Here is a 22,247-nt window from a genome sequence, read left to right on the forward strand (position 1 = left end):
CATTGTAACAATATACTAAATGTTATTCACTTCACCTGTCAGTGGTTTTAATGTTGTGGCTGATCAGTGTATAAGCAGCCATGAACCGTAGTCCCTGGACAATTCTTCTGGCATCCCGCCTCTTCCTCATCTCCACCTTATTCTCCAGTATTATAATTTTCCTTACTCCATTCTGTAAGGGGGTGGGGGTGGTTGGTCTGGAGCTCAAATCACATCTCGAGCCAAGGGCTGGATGAGGGGGCGAATTAGTGAAGTAGCCATGTATTTTTAGAGGAAACCATGGTTTTAATACAGTATAGTGTATCCATATAGTAACCATTCTTTTACTATAGATTAACCATGGTGATTATTGTGGTTACTATGGGTTTACTACAAATACTTGTAGTAAAACAAAAATAACCACAAAATTATGATTTTACCACCATAGTTTTAATTTTCCTGTATTATAACTATGGTTTTACTATGAATCTCAAGGTTAAAATATGGTTACTATAGTTAAACTAAAGTACATTGATTGTGAGGGAAGGCAAAACTATAGTGAGGGCACGCAAAACTTATTGCAAGGGAGCTCAGGCTATTTCGAGGGCCCCTGTTCTCTAAGGGGAACATTACTATACTATTACTATTTACTATAGTAAAACCAAGGTTATTTTGAAGGGGCACTTTTATCTTCTTTTTTTTTTTTAAACATGGTTATAAAATACAAACGTGTACCACATATTAACCGTGAAGTTACTGTTGTAAAACTGTAGAATTTTTAAAATTTTTATTAACATTGTTTTGGTTTTCCTCTATTATTACTATGGTTTTACTAATAATACCATAATTAAAATCTGGTTACTTTAGTAAAACCATGGTACATTTTCATAAGGGGTGAATAAAGGTCATGCAAGGGAATCCAAATCATTGCGAGGAATCGCAAAACTCAGAAAGTACTGATATAGTAAATGTACATTTTTTGGAAGAAATCAAAAGTAGAGAAACGACAACGACAGTTCAAGCTCCAACAAGGATAAAAATAAACACTATAAAGCCCCATAAATGTATACACTTACATTTAACACTGTAACATGTTTACTTGATTTAACTAGTGAATATTTCCCAAAGCAAATAGAGCAATTACAAGTGGAACCTTGGAGTTAAACGAATCTTGCATTACTATGTCCACCCATGACCTTTTCTAACCCACCCATGCTCCACTTAGTCAGACCACCTGCTGAATCTAATCACCTGACTTCCTGCTTGACAAATTCTCCATATGGTAATTAACTGAGCACCAGGGCACAAACTTAAAAAAGAAACTGTGTGAGGAACAAAAAGAAATCAGTCTGCTGCCAGTGTTTATGGTATGTGATTGTATATCTGGTCCATGTCTTATTGCACAATTCACTCCTGCAAGAGCATCAGTCTGAGAGAGTGAGAGTAATCTTACCTTCCAGTACAGTGAGTTTAGCGCTGGTGTTGATTTCACCCATGCTGTTGGTTGCCGTGCATTCGTAAATGGCCTCATCTCGATGTGTCCGTAATGGCTGAATCCTTAACACTGAGCCTGAGCCGTCATCAAACACTATCACCTAACAAACAAACAGATAAAATGATGTAGTTTCTGAGCGTTTCAACTCATTGTTGAGTTCTCAACAATATCTCAAACTGCGCTCAGATTTGCCAATATTCCAACATCTTCAATCAAATATCAGAGATATCACAAGTAAACAAGAAATTGTGATGCTAAGAAATCAATGCTAACTCTAGAGACTGATTCCAGCTCAATGTTCTTTCTTTGTGGTTATTAGCTAAATTATAACAGAAATTTGTAATTTTGACTGCTTAACTTGAGCACCAAAAAGTGATAAACCCAGTAGGGAACAAACTTACTCACTTTTATATGACAGCAATGTCAAAAATATAGCGAGATCAAATCATGTATAAACACACGATTATCGTTACACTAAAAGAGAAATATCTGCATTGAGTGTCTGAGACACAGAGGGTTTAAATGAAAAGAGATGCTGGTGCTGTCAGACGTCGTCTCGTTCACGCTCAATCAGCTCTGTTGACAGTGTGAGGGCGGCTCATCTCAGGGAGCCCTCATGCCTGGGTTGCCGTCAACCTCTCCCTGTTTTTATGTTGCCTGCCAAATCAAAATCAACCTGAGCGCTCCTGCTGCACTGCTAGAGCACCGTACTGACTATAATGGTGGAAAAAACAAATGCAACATTCTCTAGAATGAGAATATTTTTAAATGGACATTTTAATTTTAATAGTATATTCAATTTACGCTGTCAGTAAAGGTTTAAAAAAAAGGTTATTATTTTTTATATATTCATATTGTCATATTTAAGTTTTAGACCATTTTTCAACCTCTCTGTGACACTTACAATGAAACAGACTAAGACTTCTATATGTAAATGACCTCCGTTAAGATGGCTAATCTCTGTATAGTCACAGACTATTTAGCAGAGATGGGCCAATTCTATTCAAATGAATGGGAGAAATTGGAACACCCAACAGTCAACAGATGTAGAAAAGGAAGTCCTGCCTTACAAGTAAAAGAGCCAATCACATTTTAGATACAGACACCACCTGCCAATCAATTCGAGAATGTGCATACGCATTAGCTATACAAGCTGGGAAAATTTCGTATTTTAGTGTAATCTGAGGTAAAGAAACACAAATGATTATACTAATGTTATCAGATCAGATGTGTAAACTGTGTTACATAGCACCGATAGTAAATGGCCATTTTGCGCTGCACCCTCTGGTACCACTCCTGCAAACAAGACAAATAAACAGTTTAGGACATTAGTTTTGACGCCTGGTGTAGACAGGGTATAAAAGGTCAGTTGAATTTTGGATGTGTCCCAAACACTGACAATGATTTACAGGACGTTCGGACTGATCGCATCCTTGTGCTAAAACAGACGCTTCACAACGAATAAAGATATCCGTGTGATGCACATGTTCAGAGTGAACGGAACCCAGGTACAGGATGGCAACAACAACTGCCTGAGTAACACCAGGAACAAACAATCCCTCCATCAGTGCTCAGACTGTCTGCATAGACTGAGAGGGCTTGTGGGCCTGTTGTAAGGCAGGTCCTTACCAGACATCACCGGCAGCAACGTCGCCTATGGGAACAAACCCTCCTTCACTGGACCAGACAGGACTGGCAAAAAGTGCTCTTCACTGATGAGTTGTGGTTTTGTCTCACCAGGGGTGATGGTCGGACTCGCGTTTATCACTGAAGGAATGAGCATTACACCGAGGCCTGTACTCTGGAGCGGGATCGATTTGGAGGTGCAGAGTCCGTCATGGTCTGGGGCGGTGTGTCACAGCATCATCGGACTGAGCTTGTTGTTATTGCAGGCAACCTCAACTGCTGTGCGTTACAGGGAAGAAATCCTCCTCCCTCATGTGGTACCCTTCCTGCAGACACATCATGACATGACCCTCCAGCATGACAATGCCACCAGCCATACTGCTCGTTCTGTGCGTGGTTTCCAGCAAGACAGGAATGTCAGTGTTCTGCCATGGCCAGCAAAGCGCTCGGCTCTCAATCCCATTGAGGACCTGTTGATTGATAGTTTATTGATTGGGACCTGTTGGATCAGAGGGTGAGGGCTAGAGTCATTCCCCCCAGAAATGTCTGGGAACTAGCAAGTGCCTTGGTGGAAGAGTGGGGTAACATCTCACAGCAAGAACTGGCAAATCTGGTCAGTTCATGAGGAGGAGATGCACTGCAGAACTTAATGCAGCTGGTGACCACACCAGATACTGACTGTTACTTTTGATTTTGACACCCCATTGTTCAGGGACACATTATGCCACATTTTTTTATCTTTTTATATTCATACAAATATTTACACGTGCTAAGTTTGCTGAAAATAAAAGCAGTTGAAAGTTTTTTTTTATATGTTTTGTATATGCTACAGGATTGCAAAAGTTTTATAATAAACCAGCAGGATAGATGACCATCCAAGATCCGGTCACCCTATAGTGATCACGACAGGGCAGGACAGTGAGACTGTTTAAATTTGCCACCTGTACTGCTGCTGTAAATGCCAAAAACTGCACGAGTGGCAGGACATTGAAAGACAGGCTCTCCAATACTGGCCAGAGACCAGGATGACCTGTCAGACCTTCTGTCCTCACTCCACAAAAATGCCACATTTGACAGGCTGAGGCCGAGCAGTAGCCACCACAGACTAGTCAGCAGTGGCATGAGTCACTCTTCAGCCTCGTCAATGCCAAAGCAGACAGAAGAGAGGTGTGATGATGCCTATATGGATTCAGAGCAATGGTGTGGACTGGCATACGTAACTTGGACTACGTTTTAAAGATGACAGTTGGTATCCAAAGCAACATCACAGTCCACTTATTACAGGCACAAATCACCTAGAACAGCCTGACTTTAGGCATCTTGCTCAAGGGCACAAGAGTAATAGTCAGTGTTTCCTGCACCGCTATTCAGGATCAGCACTGTGCCACTGTTGAATCTGCAGTGCCATGGCACAACATACTGTATGTGGAGACTAGATTTAGTTGCTACACTTTTTACTCGAGTGAACATTTCACTCATACTTTTATAATATAGTTGACCCTTGACTTAATGTATGCCAGTGTGGTTTACTAGTAATCATTAATAGTAGTTTACCCGAAATCTATAACAAAAATATCATTATAGTGAAAATTTGCTTTGGGGGTAGAATTCACATTTTTATTTTTTTCGTATGTAAGAGGGTTTTGAACTTGATGTTTGAGTAAACACACATTTGTGCAATTGGACTTTTGACTCCAACTCTTAGAATTATTGAGATACACTGTAGCATTAATGACAACTTCCCTATGTGAAAACTAGCCCAGGTCCCCAGCTGCATATTAGCTGAATTGTAAGCTTATGACTTGTATGTTACAAGAGAGAAAGATTAATAATATATTTGACAATAAATAGATAACACATCTTTCTTTTGCATTGTCCTTGCTGGTTGCATGCAAAAACAAATAACAGCACCACCAGCGTAACAGCGTACCACATCCCGAATAAATGTCTCTTTGTTCACTGAAGAACACTGCTTTGAGCGTATAAACCTTCTGGCCACCACTCTGGTCACCAGTCTTTTTCAATTATTTTCAAATGTGCAATGATTAATCTTATTATATTTTTTTCTTTTTTGGAATCCCACACATAAAATATCCCTACTACTTGACAGTATCTTTGAAAAAAAGTGTCTTGAGAAATCACACCTATCCCTGTGACAGCCCCTAGACTCTGCAAGAACAACAACAATAAAAGGTCAGGAGAGTGCCCATGCTTTAAGCCAATTAAAAGTGCTCTCTGCCTATCAATCATTTTGTACATTTAGATTTGCTGACATCGGGATTGCTGGCATGTTTTTAAAAGGGTCATGAGTCATGACATATAAGAGGTAGCTGCACTATAAAAACATATTGTACGTTTCAGAACTCAAAACGTACTGCTTAATAGAAAAAGAGCATTTATTTAAACCCAGCTACATAAACAGCTAGTTTGGAATTTGTGGAACTTGTGACATCACAAGTTTTCCGTCATTGCATCCTTAGCCATGCCCACTGGCACTCACTCAGTCAGACAGGAGTGAGATGGGCCTGTCATGGGAGATTCATTCAAAGTGGAATTACACATACTCGATTTAAATGTTTTTCTACATAAACATTCACTAGATGAATTGTATTGATCGTTAAAAGATGCAATGTCTGACTACCACCCCTGGAGTCAGGTCTCCTAAGCAACCAAAATGGCCCAGCAGGGTAGAGTCACATGGAGTAAACTCCTCGTGGGCACTGTAATGTGTGGTTCTTGCTCTATGTGGGGTGTGTGGTGAGTTGTGCGTGGATGCCGCAGAGAATAGCAGGGGCCTCAACATGCGCTATGTCTAACGCTCTCAACAAGCTACATGATAAGATTGGCGGTCTCAGACACGGAAGCAACTGAGATTCGTCCTTTACCACCTGGATTGAGGCAAGTCACTATGCCACCACGAGGACTCGGAGCGCATTGGGAACTGGGCATTCAAAATTGAGGAGAATAGGGGAGAAAATACAAATAAATAAAAGACACAATGTGAAGTTATAACTCTAAAATAAAGCCCCACATGCTGTTTCATCTTGCTGTTTGCTGTCTTGCTGTTGTGCTGTTTTGAAGATGTCCTTGACTGTTTTTGAACCAATCTCTGCTATTTTTAAGTCTGTCTTTTGTAAAAAGGCACTAGATGGACGTCTTTGATCGCATTGATGCATTTCCGCACAACACCGGTGATGTGCGCCATGTTATAAGAGTGATTCAAGTCTCATTCTGCTGCAGCCACTGTCTGGGAGAAACAGATGCCTTTTTATGTGTAAACAAACCGGGAAAATGCGAGACTTCGCTCTAATGAAGACCATCGTCTTTGGCATGTTGAAGCAACACAACATCACTGTGGATTGTATAAAGTTTGCATATTCAGAAGACTTCTGCATGGACTGTATGTGTTTTCGGCCCATATCAGCATGGGATTGCTTGTGAAACAATTTGATTCAAGCTTTGCAAAGGAATTGCTATTGAAAGATGAGACAGTTAAAATTGGACTATTGGACCTGAAAAACCATAAGTAAACCAATTCCATTCACAAATGTTTCAAAAGTCATGACTGACTGATAGCTTATAGTGCTGTTTGATACATTCAGATGAAATATGTTGGGTGTACATTATGTGTTAACCCTGAAATGTAGCTTTATACTGTTGTGTAGCGTTTGTTCATTTTCTTCAGATTGAGTTTCAAATATGGCTGTATTGGAAGGGCTGCATTATGTTAGCCAATCACAACAGTGGCCATTTACACTGAAGACTTAAAGGGCCAGACAGCTTAAAACTGAGTGAGTCCAATCTTACTGTCGGTACATTTGGCCTTGCTAATTAGATATACACTTCCCAGTCGTTTCACTAACTTATCTAAAGTGTATTGCGGGTCAACTTGGGATGCAGCATGCAGTACTTGCAACCCACAAACTTAATTTGAACTCACTGTACTTGATTTCTGAGATTCGTATGTAACACATATGTGACGTAATGTCACATTACTTGACGACATGATCTTAATCAGTGAGTGGTGCTGTATCATTATGTAATGCCTTACAGCATGTAAAGTTCAGTCAGAGGTGAGGAGCAGGAAGGTCCTTTGTTAAGTCAGATGAAATGATCTGGTAAAAAAACTGGAAGGCTGGAAGGAAACAGGCCGATCTCACACAAGATGCAAAACAACACATGTGATCAGAGCGCAGGAACAAATCAAGCACATCTCTTTAACATGCACACATAAACACACCTCAAAGCGTTGCGAGCTGACTTTCTTGCCCTTCTTCATCCAGGTAATGCGTGGTTTAGGCTCCCCGACCGCCTGGCAAACGAAAGATGCCACCCCTCCAGAGATTCCTGTCTGATCTTCAGGAGACTTAATAAAACTGGGCATGCCTAAGGGAGAGAGATAGAGAGAAAACACTTTAAAACACACAATATTACACCATTATAAATGAAAAATACAAACAATTACACTTTTTTATAGCTCTTATTCTTGCTATATGTTAAGTAATATATCGACAATAATAGTCAACACAACATTCTGTTGTCCTGTTGAATACGAATACCTTTCCATTTGAAACTCTGTTTTCAGTTTCCTTACGTAATCACTTTCCGAATTATTCTCTAATGGAGGCGGTTTCGAAACACTTTGTTTTCTGTATTGGAAGATGCTGTTCAAATGTGCATGAGAAATATAAACGCAGTAAGTGTTTGAACAACACATTTGAGTATGATCCAAATAATGTTGCTCCAACTGAGCTGGGTCACAACCCTCATGGTTAGAAACAATAAATATGGGTTATATGATGGAATTCTATTTCCCCTATTACCACAGCTCTCCGGTCGGCTGTACTCCAGATATGTATAAACTGTTTATACAGCATGAGAGCTCAATCTCCATGGATGTATCAGAAGCATAATTAAATGCTCTGACAGAATGTGAGTCATGGCAACCCAAACAAATTGAGCCTGGCGAAAGAGCGCCAGCAGAGGAGCGGAGTGCTGACGTGAACGTAATTAAAGATTCGAGCCATCCTGCACACCGCAGGGAAGAACAGATATATCATAACGCTCTGCCTGCTTTGTTTGCCCCCGTCTCTGGCAATAGATGCATAATGCAAAGCCCTGCCCTCTCTCAAGACAACGTCTTTATTTTTTCGTTGGCAGGAACTGTCTTGGTACCGGTTTTTGTGTGTGGGAGAGAGAGAGAGAGAGTCTATGGGACCTTGTCATTTTCGTTTCCTCTAATTATCTCGCTCACTTTGGCTCTCTCTCGCTATTTTCATGGCACTGATGTCAGCAAAATGGATGTCATTATGGTCATCCTCCTGTGATGTAGTGTGTGTTCAGAATGCAGACCACAGCCAGGTTCTATATATAAAAACTTCTATTGTTTTTAAACAAAGATAATTATAATAACTACAGGCTAACCCTATTCCAAACCCTAATTCTACTCCTAAAACATTTTTTTTTGTACTGTTAGGATAATAAAAGGTGATTTACTTTACTTGTGATTTTTTTTTTCCCTTCTTTTGAGCAGTGTTAAGAACTGAAATCTGGTTCATTTTTGTTTCATTTCTTCTTTTTTAAATACTGCAACGGAATAATTTTCATTACTTTCGGTTCTGTTAACAGTTCTCAAACATGCATTCTTCCCCTGATGTGGACAGTGTTTCCTATGCTACCATTCAGACACATTGCAACACCGTTACTAAATCAGCAGTGTGTTAGCTAACTGCTGCTAACAGGCTAACTCATGTTATTGTCAAACTACACTGTGAGACTTAAAACTGAGTAATTACTGGATGGTTGTTAATATTGCAATGTATAGTAAAAGATTAACTTTATGAGTTTTGTTTTAGGTGTTGAAGCGAAAATTTGTTTTGTTTTGCTTCAACAGGACCACCAGCGACATTAAAAACACAAACCAGAGAGCAGAACTTACAAGAATGTCTGAAAAGTTTGTAGTCGAAAAAATGCATTTCTATGCCTAGACATATTTGTTTGAATCGGAGTCCTCAATCAAAATGGGTCATGAAGGAGGCTGAAGGTAGCTACACATACACACCCAGATACTACAGTCAGACAGAGAGTACAGGAGACCACAGTTCTTTGGGGGTTTAATTTACCAAAACTGAAGTGGAAGAACCGGAGAGAAAAGCGGAGGAAGTGGAAATGTCTGTCACCTCTATTCTGAACAGGTGTGTGTGTGTGTCTGTGAAACCTTCATGAAAACAGTCGGTAGGTGTAACTTTCTTGGGCCAAAATAAAGTGGTTTTAACCAGCAAGTGAGATGCTGGCTTCAATATAATGTTATCTGAATGATTTTGGACTGGTGCCAGTTCATAGCGGACAGCTTTACCCAGTGCGATGCCAGATATAGAAACCAAGCCATCCACAGAATGCCCCGAAGCAGCTGTTTAGGACAAAAACTTGGATTACCATAGAAGAGGAAATAAGGCTGGGCATAGAAATGCATCTATTTTTCAACTACAAACTCTTCAGACACGTTTGTAAGTTGTGCTCTCTGGTTTGTGTGCAGCTCTGTTGTGTTTTCTGTGGTTAATACATCTGGTGGTCTTGTTGAAACAAAGCAAAATGTGTTTTCGCTTGAACGCCCCACCTCGTAAGCGGCAGCAAAACTATTGTTGCTCTCGTGCAAGGAGCTCTAAAGATTGCAGAATCATGAACGCACACAGGAGATCAATGGTCAGTGATCATGTTCACTAAATAATACATTACATTGTTTCTCATCAAACCTTATCGAATGCTTTCATAACAATCATGAGTCTGGTTGAATAATTTATTAGACTTCTGAATAATACTTTTGTGTTCTTTTGAAGCTTGAAGAAGTGGTCACTATAAACCACTATTGTTTGACATCACTGAGAATTTTTTTTTTTTTAAATCTCCCTTTGTGTTAAGAAAAAGACAAAAATCATATGGGGTTATAACAACACAGGGGTGAGGAAACAATGACTGAATTTTCATTTTTGGGTAAACCAGAACACCAGCATCCAAAACATAACATTGCTCACTCAAAAGCTTCAAGATTATCTGCTCCATATATTAACATCAGTGAGCAAACACAGGGTCATGCAGAGGTCAGCCTTCATCTCATGACTGATATATCCGAGGGCCACTTTGCCTGATGACCTCTGACACTTGATGTATCATAAAGGATAAGCATCACAGATTCACAGTCATACGATGCCCACTACTGCAATATTTACAGTGTTGACTTTCATGTGTGTTCTTCAGGCAGAGAAAGCAATAGCTGGCTCCTCTGGTGATCAGTGCATTAACCCTCACTATACCTTACCTTACCTTACCTTACCTTACCATAACACAAAACAGAGCATTTCCATCTGCCAATCAGAGGTGCATGAACAACCTCTGAATGTCACTTTTTCTAAAAATCCAAGCCTCGTCATATACACCCCATTTTCACTCCATAAGTGATGTCTGCTTTGAGTTTCGGTCGAGTCTCTTGCTCTATTTTGAATCGTAACCCAAAATTAATCTAGATTTCACCAATTGCAAAGAAAGATCTCACATAAACAAGATTTCATGCATGATGCAAACATTTCTAGTTCATGAAAAGAGCAGCAGCGGTCTGCCGGCGTACTGTATAAATACTTCATTACAATCTCATGATTTAATGATATAAATTTTAACTGCAGCTTAAAGGCACTTTGCAGACCGGCATTTGATTTAAATGAGTATTTGTGTAATTGTCTCGGATGGATAAAGCTGAATGCAGCTGGATCAAAAGTCAAAGAGTGGAATGTATTTGTCTGTTTGTGAGAAGTGAGAATTAGCATTTTTGAAGATTTTGAAGCAAAAACTTCCCTCTTAAAGGTGACAAGTGCTATTTCTGTGCCATTAGCATGACTTCATCTAATTCCGAAAATAATTACTTTTAGTTGTAACAGTTTTCTTGTAAACTCTCCCCATGTTCCAAAGGTCACAGTATTAAACTGGGAAAGTAAAAAAGTATTGTAACATTGAAAAAAATGACATTTACACGAGAACACAAACAAACCCGCTTCTAGCTATGTGTGATTTCATGCATTGCTGTTTTGTAAATTTAATTTATAATGCAATGCAACTGTCTGTAATTAACTCTCTCACCATCTCTCACCATCCTCTCTTCTTCCATTTTTTCTGAGCAATTTGAAACTTTCTATTGCAACAATTCTCATATTATTGCCTCAGGATGAATAGTTTTTTGGAGTATTCAAAATTTTTGTGGAAGATATTTTGTATAAAAGCATCTACTAGATGAAGAAATAGTGATATGATGATATGGTTACCACACCATTCAGTTTGATATATGATATGAGGTTCACAATTCGATATAATCTCGATTCAATATAATAACAATTAAATGACAAAGTATGAGCAAAACATTTTAAAAAATATTTATGAAAAAACAATTGCACAAAAGGCACATTCGAATTTCTCAGCAACATTAAGTTATTTAATACACAATATAAATGCTCTTGAGTTTAAATAATAAGAGTTGAGATCAAAAAATAATCCTTCAAAAATAGTGGGGTACATTCAGGCTGGTCATGTACAGAATAAGGTATAAACGTGTGTGTGTGTGTGTGTGTGTGTGTGTGTGTGTGTGTGTGTGTGTGTGTGTGTGTGTGTATAATTTGTTTGTCAATTAATTATTATGTCATGAAATTGTATATATAGTAATTATGATATGAGCTATAAAATCTTTTATATAATGTAATGTGTATAATTTACAAGTAATAACACTGAGTTTACATTCATTTGTTTCACCAGCACTATAAAGGTAACTGTCACTTTAAGAGATCAACGCATCTCACAGTGTCCCGGTTTATTAATTAAACGTTTTTTAGCGCATCTGTACTATTTGTGATTAAAATGTGTTGATTTAATCTTTGAAGGACACACATTACATGGAAGAGTGTAGAAAAAAAAGCGCAATAGTGTTAAAATCAAGTGATAGAGAGATTATGATGTTTGACGAGTCATTTAATTTATAAAACATGGACAGAAAACAATGTTGCACATTTCAAAATATCGAGTTGTTGTTGTCATTTTTTTGGTCAGTGGTATATGGAAGTTCCATATATAGCATCCCATCCCAATGAAAAAATCTAAATGTTGCATTTTCAGCATTGTCACAATGGGTGTAATAGAGGCCATTAACGTAAGCTGTATTTCCCCGTCTGTCGCTCACTTCGACGTTGTGTCTGTCCATTCAGGATTTTGCCTGAGGAGCCGAAAATGAGGTATACAAAGCTAGCTTTCTCAAACGTCTCCCAGCTCGGTCTATTCAGCGGCACCGTTGACGACTTCGACCAGCAGTCCTCAGCGGAGAAGAAACAGATGGAGGCCACATCATGCTCCGCCGCCGTACCAGTGTGGTTTCCAAACAGTATTATCATGCGGTCTTATCCCAGAAGATCCCACTAACTCGGCTCCCTGGATGACTCCTCCCTAACCCTCTGGTCCGTGAATTCAGCGGAGGAATTCCCCAACCAGACCCACTACGAGTACTCAAATTACTCTGTACTAGAATAGGCGCTCCACAGGTCGGGCCCCCGTGTGGACTTGTCCCCCTGTGTGTATTTTCCGTGGTATGGTCCCTTTGCGAGCAGACCTGCGTCTCCCTTGGGCAGTCCTCACTGCCCCCCTGGTCGCCGTTTTTGTAGTAACTCCTCCCTTCCAATGAGGTAGGATCTAAAACCGTGCCATTCTCCATATGCAACCTGAAATCCCATGTGATGTATTTCACCACTCTTTACCTCCCCCAGCCTGGGAAGGTGTGGTCTCTGTAGGGTCTTTCCCCCCTGAAAGAATAGGAATTGGGAAAGAACGCCTTCCCCGATGCGTGTGATAGCGTTAAGATGGCCCCAGAAAAGGCGCGGCTTGCTCCCATGCTTGGCATGTCACCTTGTTCCCCCCATATCGGGGTGTAGGGAACCAGAAGGTTATGACGATTTTATGTGGTGTTGGGGAAGGGTCCGTGCAGTCTGACATGGCCTGTCGCTTTGGCACGCAACTGCCTGCCCGCACCTTCATCAGCAGCACAAGTACACGGTTAAGCGCATGGTGTGATTAAAATTGGACACCTAGTGTCGCTTCTTCGACACAACGTTGAAGTGAGCAACAGACAAGGAACATCTAGGTTACTATTGTAACCTCCGTTCCCTGATGGAGGGAACGAGACATTGTGTCCTCCCGGCCACGTCGCTGAACCGAGCCACTGTACGGCCGAACCTCAATTTCGGCTCCTCAGGCAAAATCCTGAATGAACAGACACATTTCCCTCCCTTTGTACCTGTATGTCCGAAGGCGGGACATGCAAATTCTGTCTGCCAATTTCTCATTGGACTTTTCTCAAGTTCAGAGATGCATGAGGTAATCGCTTATTCAACACAACGTCTCATTCCCTCCATCAGGGAACGGAGGTTACAATAGTAACCTAGACGTTTTCTACAGTCAGTTTACAATTCTAGTCAACTATTGTCATGGTGGAGCAACAGTAATGAGCAATACAACCTTGCTGAGCAAATTTCTGTAGCATATATATAGCTATCTACCTAAATAGCAATGCTTGTTACCTCCACAGTATTGCAAGAATGTGTGAACATTATGTATCTGAATAAGTGTGCGGTAAGAGTCGACCACAAACATGCAACCCAAATCCCCTCTGCCCATTGTGAGGACACTGTTAATCTGCCCCGCTGACAGATCACTAGATTAATGAGTATCAACACCTCTAAAAGCAGCAGATCAACTGCCCTGTTGTTTGTGTTGTTAGATTAGATATGAGACGCACGGTTTACTGCCACTTAATGTTTTACATTTTTAAGATCTTAATCACCTTTCAATTTTTTTCTAGAACTGCAAATAAACTATTGTCTTAGTTAATATGAGGTTGTGGAAACAACAAGTATAGTAATAATATATGATATATGTATATATATATATAGCTATATAAGATCATACAATGTTGTTTAAAATAGTTAGTTGAAGAAAGTGTCACACAGCAGGACAATGATGACAATGCCTAATTTCATGTCAATTACCCACATAACTGTGTGTAAATGTTTATTTAAAAAAATATATTTTTTTTATCAAATTTGGCCAGAATATGTACATATATAAATATAAACAAATATAAATACATGTAAAACAAAATAAACATACTTCTTAAAGTGTAAAACTTTGCAGATGATTAAATGCTCATATTTTCACTCTATGTGAGTTTGTTGCATCTTTATATCTGCAGTGTTTTAATTCCTGCTCCAGTTTATTCTTGAAGTGAAAAGCCCAATGCTTTGACAAGTGCTGTTTCTGTTATCCTTTAAACAAAGTCTCAAAGACTCAAATAACTACAAAGTAATATTGTTCATGACTTATTTTCTGCATTTGTATCAGGCGTGAACAACAAGCTGCACTTCTGTTCCCAGAAATGCTTTGCGGTATGAATAAATTATGCAAATGACAATGTAATGCTCTTAGCTTTACTGTTTGCCAATTTTATTTAAGCTACTGTTATTGTATTTGCTGTAACTTGCAGTTATTTGTCATTTTGTGATTATTCAAAGCTCATTTTATGCTTAATATGTTGTTTTTGGTTGTCACCATTATTGTGATTTGTATGTCAAATAATGATTTCTTTTTAAACCATAGGCTATACTTATTTAGAAACATTACTGCTTGAATTAATTTTTTCAAAGTATCATTTTTTCCCAGATGAAGTGCTTGATTTTTCTAAAGAAAAAATGAATGACCTCTAACGTGACTTTGGACAGTTTATTTTTATTATTTGATATGAGCTCTTGTGGTGATGTTGGCGTGGCCAAGCGATGTCTGTGGAGAGCAGGCCGGGAGAGGAAGAAAAGTAAGGACTGACACCTGTGGGAAATGATCTCTAACAGCTGTTCTGTGTTTCAGTGAGAGCTGGAGAGGGATAAAAAGGGTGTCAAGACTGCCAGAAGTGGAGAGAGAGATGCACGATGCTGACTGTGTGTTCATTCATTTTATGATGTGCTGAAAAGCAATTTGTCGGTTGATGCTGAAAAGTGCAAAAATAAAACTCACGTTGGATTGTTCACCCGGTTCCCGCTTCCTCGTTCAGAGAGAACCTTGTCACAGCTCTATAATTTAAGATTTTTTATCATTTAGTAATTGGCATTGGTAAATCTCTTTCAGTTGATAACGTATGGTAAATGCTAATGCTGTTTAATCCATAAATAAACACATCACGATCAGGTGCGTACACAAAACTATGGGGAAAAATATGAAAAGCTCTTATGGCTTGCAAATCTGTAATATATTACAGCGCTTCGGTCAAAGATCTTCTTCAGGCATTCTTTTAATTTCTCTGAAGATTCATCCAGTTGCAGGTATGTCACTGTTACCATCAAGATTTTGCTGTTGTGCTGCAAACTGAACAGGTGAAGGTTAATATTGGTTGACATCCTCCTCCAGGCATGAACTGAAAATGTTTTACACTCATGTCGTGTGTTGCACAGAAAAATAAATTCACACAACAATTATGTACATTCTTATTATGTTTTATGTTCTGCTCACATTTGGTGCTTGCACAGCATATTACCAATAAGAAATCTTTCCCTTTCTTTGATTCCTTGCCCATTTGGAACCTACAAACCATGCAGGAAGTGAAATAAACTGAGAATTTCCAGGAAGACAGACTCTTACCCTCTGCCCCTAAACATCAACTAGCCAAACATCAATCGAGACACAGCAGCCCAGCCATTTATCCTCATTAATTATGGATGCACCACTTACTTCCAGTTGTGCTTTCACATCTGTGAGACAGAATCAGACTGGATGAGAGTACAGAAAGTGTTAATATATCTATTTATAAACGAGTCTATCAGACTTAATCAAACCGATGAACAGAGTGAACTCTGGGGTTCATTAACAGACATTTTATTCTGTAAACTTACAAGTGGTTTGAATATTGTGGGTGGTAATGAGGTGAGAAGGACACTAAACTTTCAAACCGAGTAAAAGAGACTCCAGCATTAACGCCTGGCCTGTTTTATTATTCAAGAGAGGAGAAAAGAGTAGAGGAGTGAGATAAAGCCCTAGAGAAATTGCTTCTCTTTTATTCTCCATTGGGTGGTGCATTACAGTAATGGCTCTGTCTAAATAGCGATAGAAAGTCAGAATGGTGCCCCCATTATCAGCACCATGACCAATTCCTCTCTCTCTCACTCTCTGATGTGAGTTAGTGGGGGTGGGCCGGTTCGTATTGTTCCTCATACGATTGTTGAGGAGATTGTTCAATAAACGGCGAGTGAAATGCCTACATGAGCAGAGATCTCTGACTTATATGACAGTGATCAGCACACCGTCTTACATTTAAGGCTCTGACATGACTAATAAACTCATTCATTGCTCAGAGAAGTATGAATCAGAAAATTAGCATTCTGATGACAGTTTAATTGCCTTTCAACAGAGCAAGCGCGAGTAGAGTTAAACGAAATTGAACAATTGGGTCCTAAGAGTCTGATTTCACAAGAGAAAAGTTTGCATTGAATGGATTTTCTTAAGTGTGACAGGAACAAGTTCATAAACCAAAGTACAAATCTAGTTTAATTAAAGTAATCTTTTCAATCTTTGGATCTTTAATTCCCAGAGGATAATATTTTATTGCTCATGCAGGAGATGTAATTGAGTTTTGCTATGTTAAGTTTCAACTATATCTGAAATGTTTCTCCTAATATTCCTTAGGGGAAATAAAAAATGAGACTTATGAGTTTATAAAACAAATAACTTTTGTATTTTCCAATTTTCGTGAGAGCGCTAATTCTAAGCGCAATTGTTGTGCCAGCACAAAGCACAAGTGGGCGTAGGAGCGTCTGCATTATCTGTGGGTGTATGCAAGCAAACTGTGGGTGTATTGTATAGTAATGAAGTGCTATCTTCATGAGAAAAATTTCAAAACCACGTCTGTTTTCAGCGCAAAGTCTAATTTCAGTTCCTGCATTTGCAGTTTTGAGGTTCCACCAGCAGGTGGTAATAAAGTTAATGTCCAAACTCAGAAAATATAGTAGAACATCAATTTATCTCCTTGTTGTAGCTGTTTTATGAAACAAATATTTCTAAGATTTGTGCTGAACTATTTGGGCTGGGAATTGCCACGGACCTCCCGATTCGATATTACAATGATATTTACATGCCATTTCGATATGTATTACGATTCTGTAAGTATTGCGATTTTATTTTTTGATATGTGTAGTCATGTTAACTCCTTTTTCCAAGAAAGAAATATATATTGAAGTACAGTTGTGTCTTAAATGACATTTGTTTCACCCTGTAATAAAGAATTTGTGGGTAGGGATGTGCAAAACTACCAATTTAAAACTATTAATCCACCAGTCGGTGCATTGTCTGAGCTATTAGTTGACTAGTCAGTGTTAAGGAACCCATGTATAATTAGGCTGCATTATATGTCCATGTTACCCAATCAGATGTGTTTCATAAGAACACATGGATACTAAGCCATTTAACTAATAAATATTCAACAATTAAATAGACTAAATACCGATAACCTCTTATCCCACGAAACTACTAATGTAAAAAAGTCAGAAACACAAAAAGCTGAAAAATAGCACATCACGGATGCTGAATGATGTGCTTCAATACGCTTTTGCGCATCCTGTACACAGATGACGTGCTTCAAGTAACGCATTCAGAAGTGCACAGCTGTTAGATTTTGAATATTGCGAGGACATGTCGTTTACGGCATCTGATAGTTTGATTTGCCTTTTTACAGCTAAATTATTTAATAAAACAGAGTCAGATACGATTCAGAATGATTTCTTACAAATACTCTACATGAATACTCTCCAAAGCACCTCACAAATAAACCCATGGATTAAACATACTAACAGTAACATTACCCACAGCAGATGATTTGATGTCCAACAGTGAACAAGCAGTGTTTTGATGGCAGCAACAGCGGTGTATTAAATGACTGAACATAAAGAATTAAAGAGAAGAAACTTCTCAGAGAGAAAGCCTGTTCATGTAGAACTCAGCAAAAACATAGCTTCCTATATTTATCTATCTATCAATCATTGTGTTAGCATTAAGCTAAATGTGTAATTTCTATTTAATTTTTTTAAGTCACTGTAACTTCTGGAAGTTTGTTTGACCACTGCATTATTTTGATGAAAGTTTCGTTTAGTTTGAAGTGTAATATGAATATAGAAATATTTTTTTGCTAACTTTTTTCGTGTTTCAATAAATTAATAGAATTTTCAAAATTGTCTGGTAGAATTGAAGTGTGTGCAGATACAATCACGGTTAATTCTAGCCATGATATGTGTCAGTAGATGAAAATTATTAATAATACTTACATTCTTAGAAATATACATGACATTCAATAAGGACGCAGTCTATATTTCTATTCTTCTAATTCATTGCATACAGTCCATTTACATTTCTTAGGAATGTGCTCTTTGTTTACATCGCTGTTGATTTAAGGAATGGACTAAACAGTATAATAGGACGTAGGCGGTGTCGGAGAAGAAACTACGAATTAAATTGAACTTGACCCAGCCCAATAGCTCATTGAGCTTGCAATTTCAACACTTGTGCCTAGACTTAGCACATGTTTGAACGAATATACCAAAAATCCATGGCCGGGCCCACTGACTTTGCGCTGACGAGTTATGGAATAGCGCTAGCGCTCTTAACTCTTTCCCCACCAGCGTTTTTAAAAAAAAGTTGCCAGCCACCGCCAGGGTTTTTGACGATTTTCGCTAAACTTTAATGGCCCGCAGAATATTTTCTTCCATGAATATATGAAGATGCTATATATCACAATAAAGATCTGAGCCTCTGCTTTTAGGCAAAAAAAACGATTTTATTTTATCTTCATATGTTATTTTTTTATTGCGACTTGAACAGAGGTCGGTTTTGTCAAAAAACAACATTTCAGATAAAAAGCTGATAAAAAGGCATGTTTATGTCTGATAATTTGAGCTTCTCAATACTCCACTTCTTCATGTTTGAGACGATCGCAGTCTGTTTCTTTGATCAAAGAGTTGCGTACTCTTTCAAAACATGCGGAGGGGTCTTCCTTACCGTATAACACCTAAAACACGGAAACCCGGAAAATTCCGTGTTTGGCGGGGAAGCGTTTTTTTTCATAAAACACGGAAAATTCCATGTTTGGTGGGGAAAGAGTTAAAATAGGACTCTCTGTCTTCTGAGCCTTCTTAAGAGACTAACATTCTGCCTAACATATTTTTTTGTGTTCCACAGAATAAAAGAAAGTCATATTGGGGGTGGAACGGCATGAGGGTGAGTAATTGATTACATAATAAAAAAATTTGTGTAAACTATCCCTTTAAACTGCAGTGCTACCATATATGTGATGAAGTGTATCACTGGCCATTGGATGTGATTTAGGTTACACTGCCGTAAACACTGCTGGTAGCAGAATACAAGCAGCAGGGATGAAATGACATGATGAAATATGAACCGAGAAACCCACAAACACACACCGAGTCAATCATTGCAGCCGAGTCATTGTCATTCAACACCCTGCTCTTGTCCTACAGGGCCTTTCACTCATCTGGGCTCGGATAACCAGGGTTTAATGGCATGTAGGCAGAGCGCCAGATAGTCAAATGCTGTCTGAGTCCAGGGAGAGCAGTATTTTATAATGACAAATGACAAAAGTTTCAAACAAAGTCGCTGCTTTTGGATTGAAAAGTTCTCATTAACGGTGCAGCAACATTGGATCAGTCATGCACATCGAGAGGAATCGCTCACAGGAACAGTTGCAGAGGTGCACAAATTGTCTACATGGCTGTTGAAAAGAATAGATTCTCCCAGTGTGCCGCTCTATTCAGTTTCCTCTTGCATAATAACAAAACGTTCATCAAATTGACTCAAATCTTCATAAAACAGGCCCCGGATAACAAATCATTTGTTCAGGATCATTTTAAATACTACTTTTTTGGAGTATGTTCAGAATTGCATACTATTATACTACTACTACTTGATCTATGATATATAGTATGTACACTGTGTACAGTGTCAAAAGTCTATATGCATAAATCACATGGATGAACAATTACATTTGTCAAAATGATATGTGACAGCATTTCATACTAGTTTTATAAATATTTGGTAAATGGTCTGCACTTATATAGCACCTTTTTTAACCTTAGCGGTTACCAAAGCACTTTACACTGTGTCCCATTCACACACATACACCAATGGCAGCAGAGCTGCCATGCAAGCACTAGCCTGCCACTGGGAGCAACTTGGGGTTCAGTGTCTTGCCCAAGGACACTTCGGCATGTGGAGTCATGTGGGTTGGGAATTGAACTGCCAACCCTGCGATTAGAGGCCGACCTGCTCTACCACCTGATTGATCATTTAGTTCTTAATTTCTTTCTAAAATGGCACCTCTCAGCTTCCGTAGTTTCACATCACATACCTTTTTTATAATAAGAGTAGGCAGCATACAGTGGCTAGTATACAGACAAATATTACTTAAAATGTCTGAATGTCATTGCAGTAATAACACTTGGTTTGATATCTTGTCATCTAATGCAAAGAAATGTTGCTTGGTCTTTTCTCTGAACTGACTTAACTTTTTTGTTCCATTTTTTTGCAAGGACATGTCTCAAGGTGATTTTTATTGGATGTATGAAAAATACTTATCACATGTGTGCAGTTCTGTCATCATTTACTCATCGTCATGTTCTATCCAATGCAGGGCTGGACTGGGAAGAGAAATCGATTTGACATAGCAACTGCCCCAAAATTTGTTGGGGGCGACTGCAAATCGCGACGCCGTTTTGTGGTCTGTTCTGCATAACGCTGCTTCTCATTTTAGCGTATCGTGACCCATTCAGCCCATTTCGCGGCCGACCCACCACCCCGCTCCGTCCCACAGTGCGTCGGCCCACCGGGAAAATCCCCAGTATGCAAGACTACAAATCCAGCCCTGATCCAATGTAATGTTAATGACAAATTTTCATTGTCATATTATATATAATAGAATGCAACTATATAGTCAGTTGATGGCAAATCTGGTCACTTATGTGTAACAGTGCATGTGTTAGAACTCTATGTTCCTGGATTTGTCTGGGTCAGACTGTGTGGGTGTGCGCCCAGGGAGAATAAAGAACGAGAGAAGATACAGTGCGTGTGTGTGTGTGAGAGAGAAAGATAGAGATAGAGACAGAGAGAGAGAGAGAGAGATATACATAGAGTGGGGCAGAAAATCACACTCAGGCTTTTAAGCTGCCATCTCAGACTAACTCTAGATCAGAGGTACAAAGATACAGCACTGTAGAGAGGGAGTGTGTAGTAGAGATCTTTTTTCTAAAAGCAAGTCTAAATATCTTATAAGCTGCGTCTCAGGTGAATGCATCTTTTTTAGATATTTTCAAATATTTGTATTTTTAATATTATATTTAACATTCTCAGATAACAATTTTTTCTTCTGCAGTATAGCTGCTAAAGAAAATGTAAGTTGTTTAAAAGGAGTTTTAGATATTTATATTGTAAAACAAGCCAAAACAAAAACAAATCAAAACTGTATTTTGTTGCCGTGTATAATGGGGCGAAGACTTCCTCTCTCACCTTTCTGTTCACTTCAATCCATCTTTAACTCACATAAAAAACAAACTCTCTCATATTAATAAAGCTGTATATTGCCAATTTTCTTCATGATAAGAAATGCATAGTGACATATATTATGATTCAATAAGTTGTGAGCCATCAAGTTATAATCTAGCTGCATTAAGTGTGTGCGCTCGAGGGTTGAGCGTCCCGTGACAGAGTGTGCATCAGCCGGTGCAGTTTCAATCTCTCCCCCTTAGATCGGGACATTTGTGCAACTCATAGAAGAGGCGCTGACCGCACAGAGAAATGCCAGTGTCGGAGTTTGTAGTTATTTACATGATCTGCTTCCGTATTATTTGAACTTTAATGAAGCTATAACACATTCAGTATAACAGCATTTAAAGATGTAACACTGGGGTGTTTCCTTTAAAGAGCTCCGGCTCCTCTTATTCCACAATGAGAGTGCTTCTGTATTTACTTATTTTGTATTTTTGTATTATAAATCCATCATACTTCACGATCTACATCACCTGAA

At 38.8% G+C, this 22,247-nt stretch overlaps 1 protein-coding gene across 5 annotated transcripts in view; it reads right to left on the reverse strand.

Moving 5' to 3' along the window:
- The window catches only part of LOC127647013 (receptor-type tyrosine-protein phosphatase F-like), a 321,133-nt gene that overhangs the window by 182,032 nt on the left and 116,854 nt on the right, over window positions 1–22,247 (reverse strand). For all 5 annotated transcript variants that reach the window (XM_052131055.1, XM_052131057.1, XM_052131054.1 and 2 more), the window contains exons 3-4: window positions 7,341–7,486; window positions 1,433–1,574 (exon numbers count right to left, since the gene is read on the reverse strand). In XM_052131055.1, the coding sequence (XP_051987015.1) occupies window positions 1,433–1,574; window positions 7,341–7,486 (288 nt within the window). The remainder of the gene's footprint in view (window positions 1–1,432; window positions 1,575–7,340; window positions 7,487–22,247) is intronic.

The sequence above is a fragment of the Xyrauchen texanus genome, chromosome 7 (genome assembly GCF_025860055.1).
Source record: "Xyrauchen texanus isolate HMW12.3.18 chromosome 7, RBS_HiC_50CHRs, whole genome shotgun sequence".
In the NCBI taxonomy this organism is placed as follows: Eukaryota; Metazoa; Chordata; class Actinopteri; order Cypriniformes; family Catostomidae; genus Xyrauchen; species Xyrauchen texanus.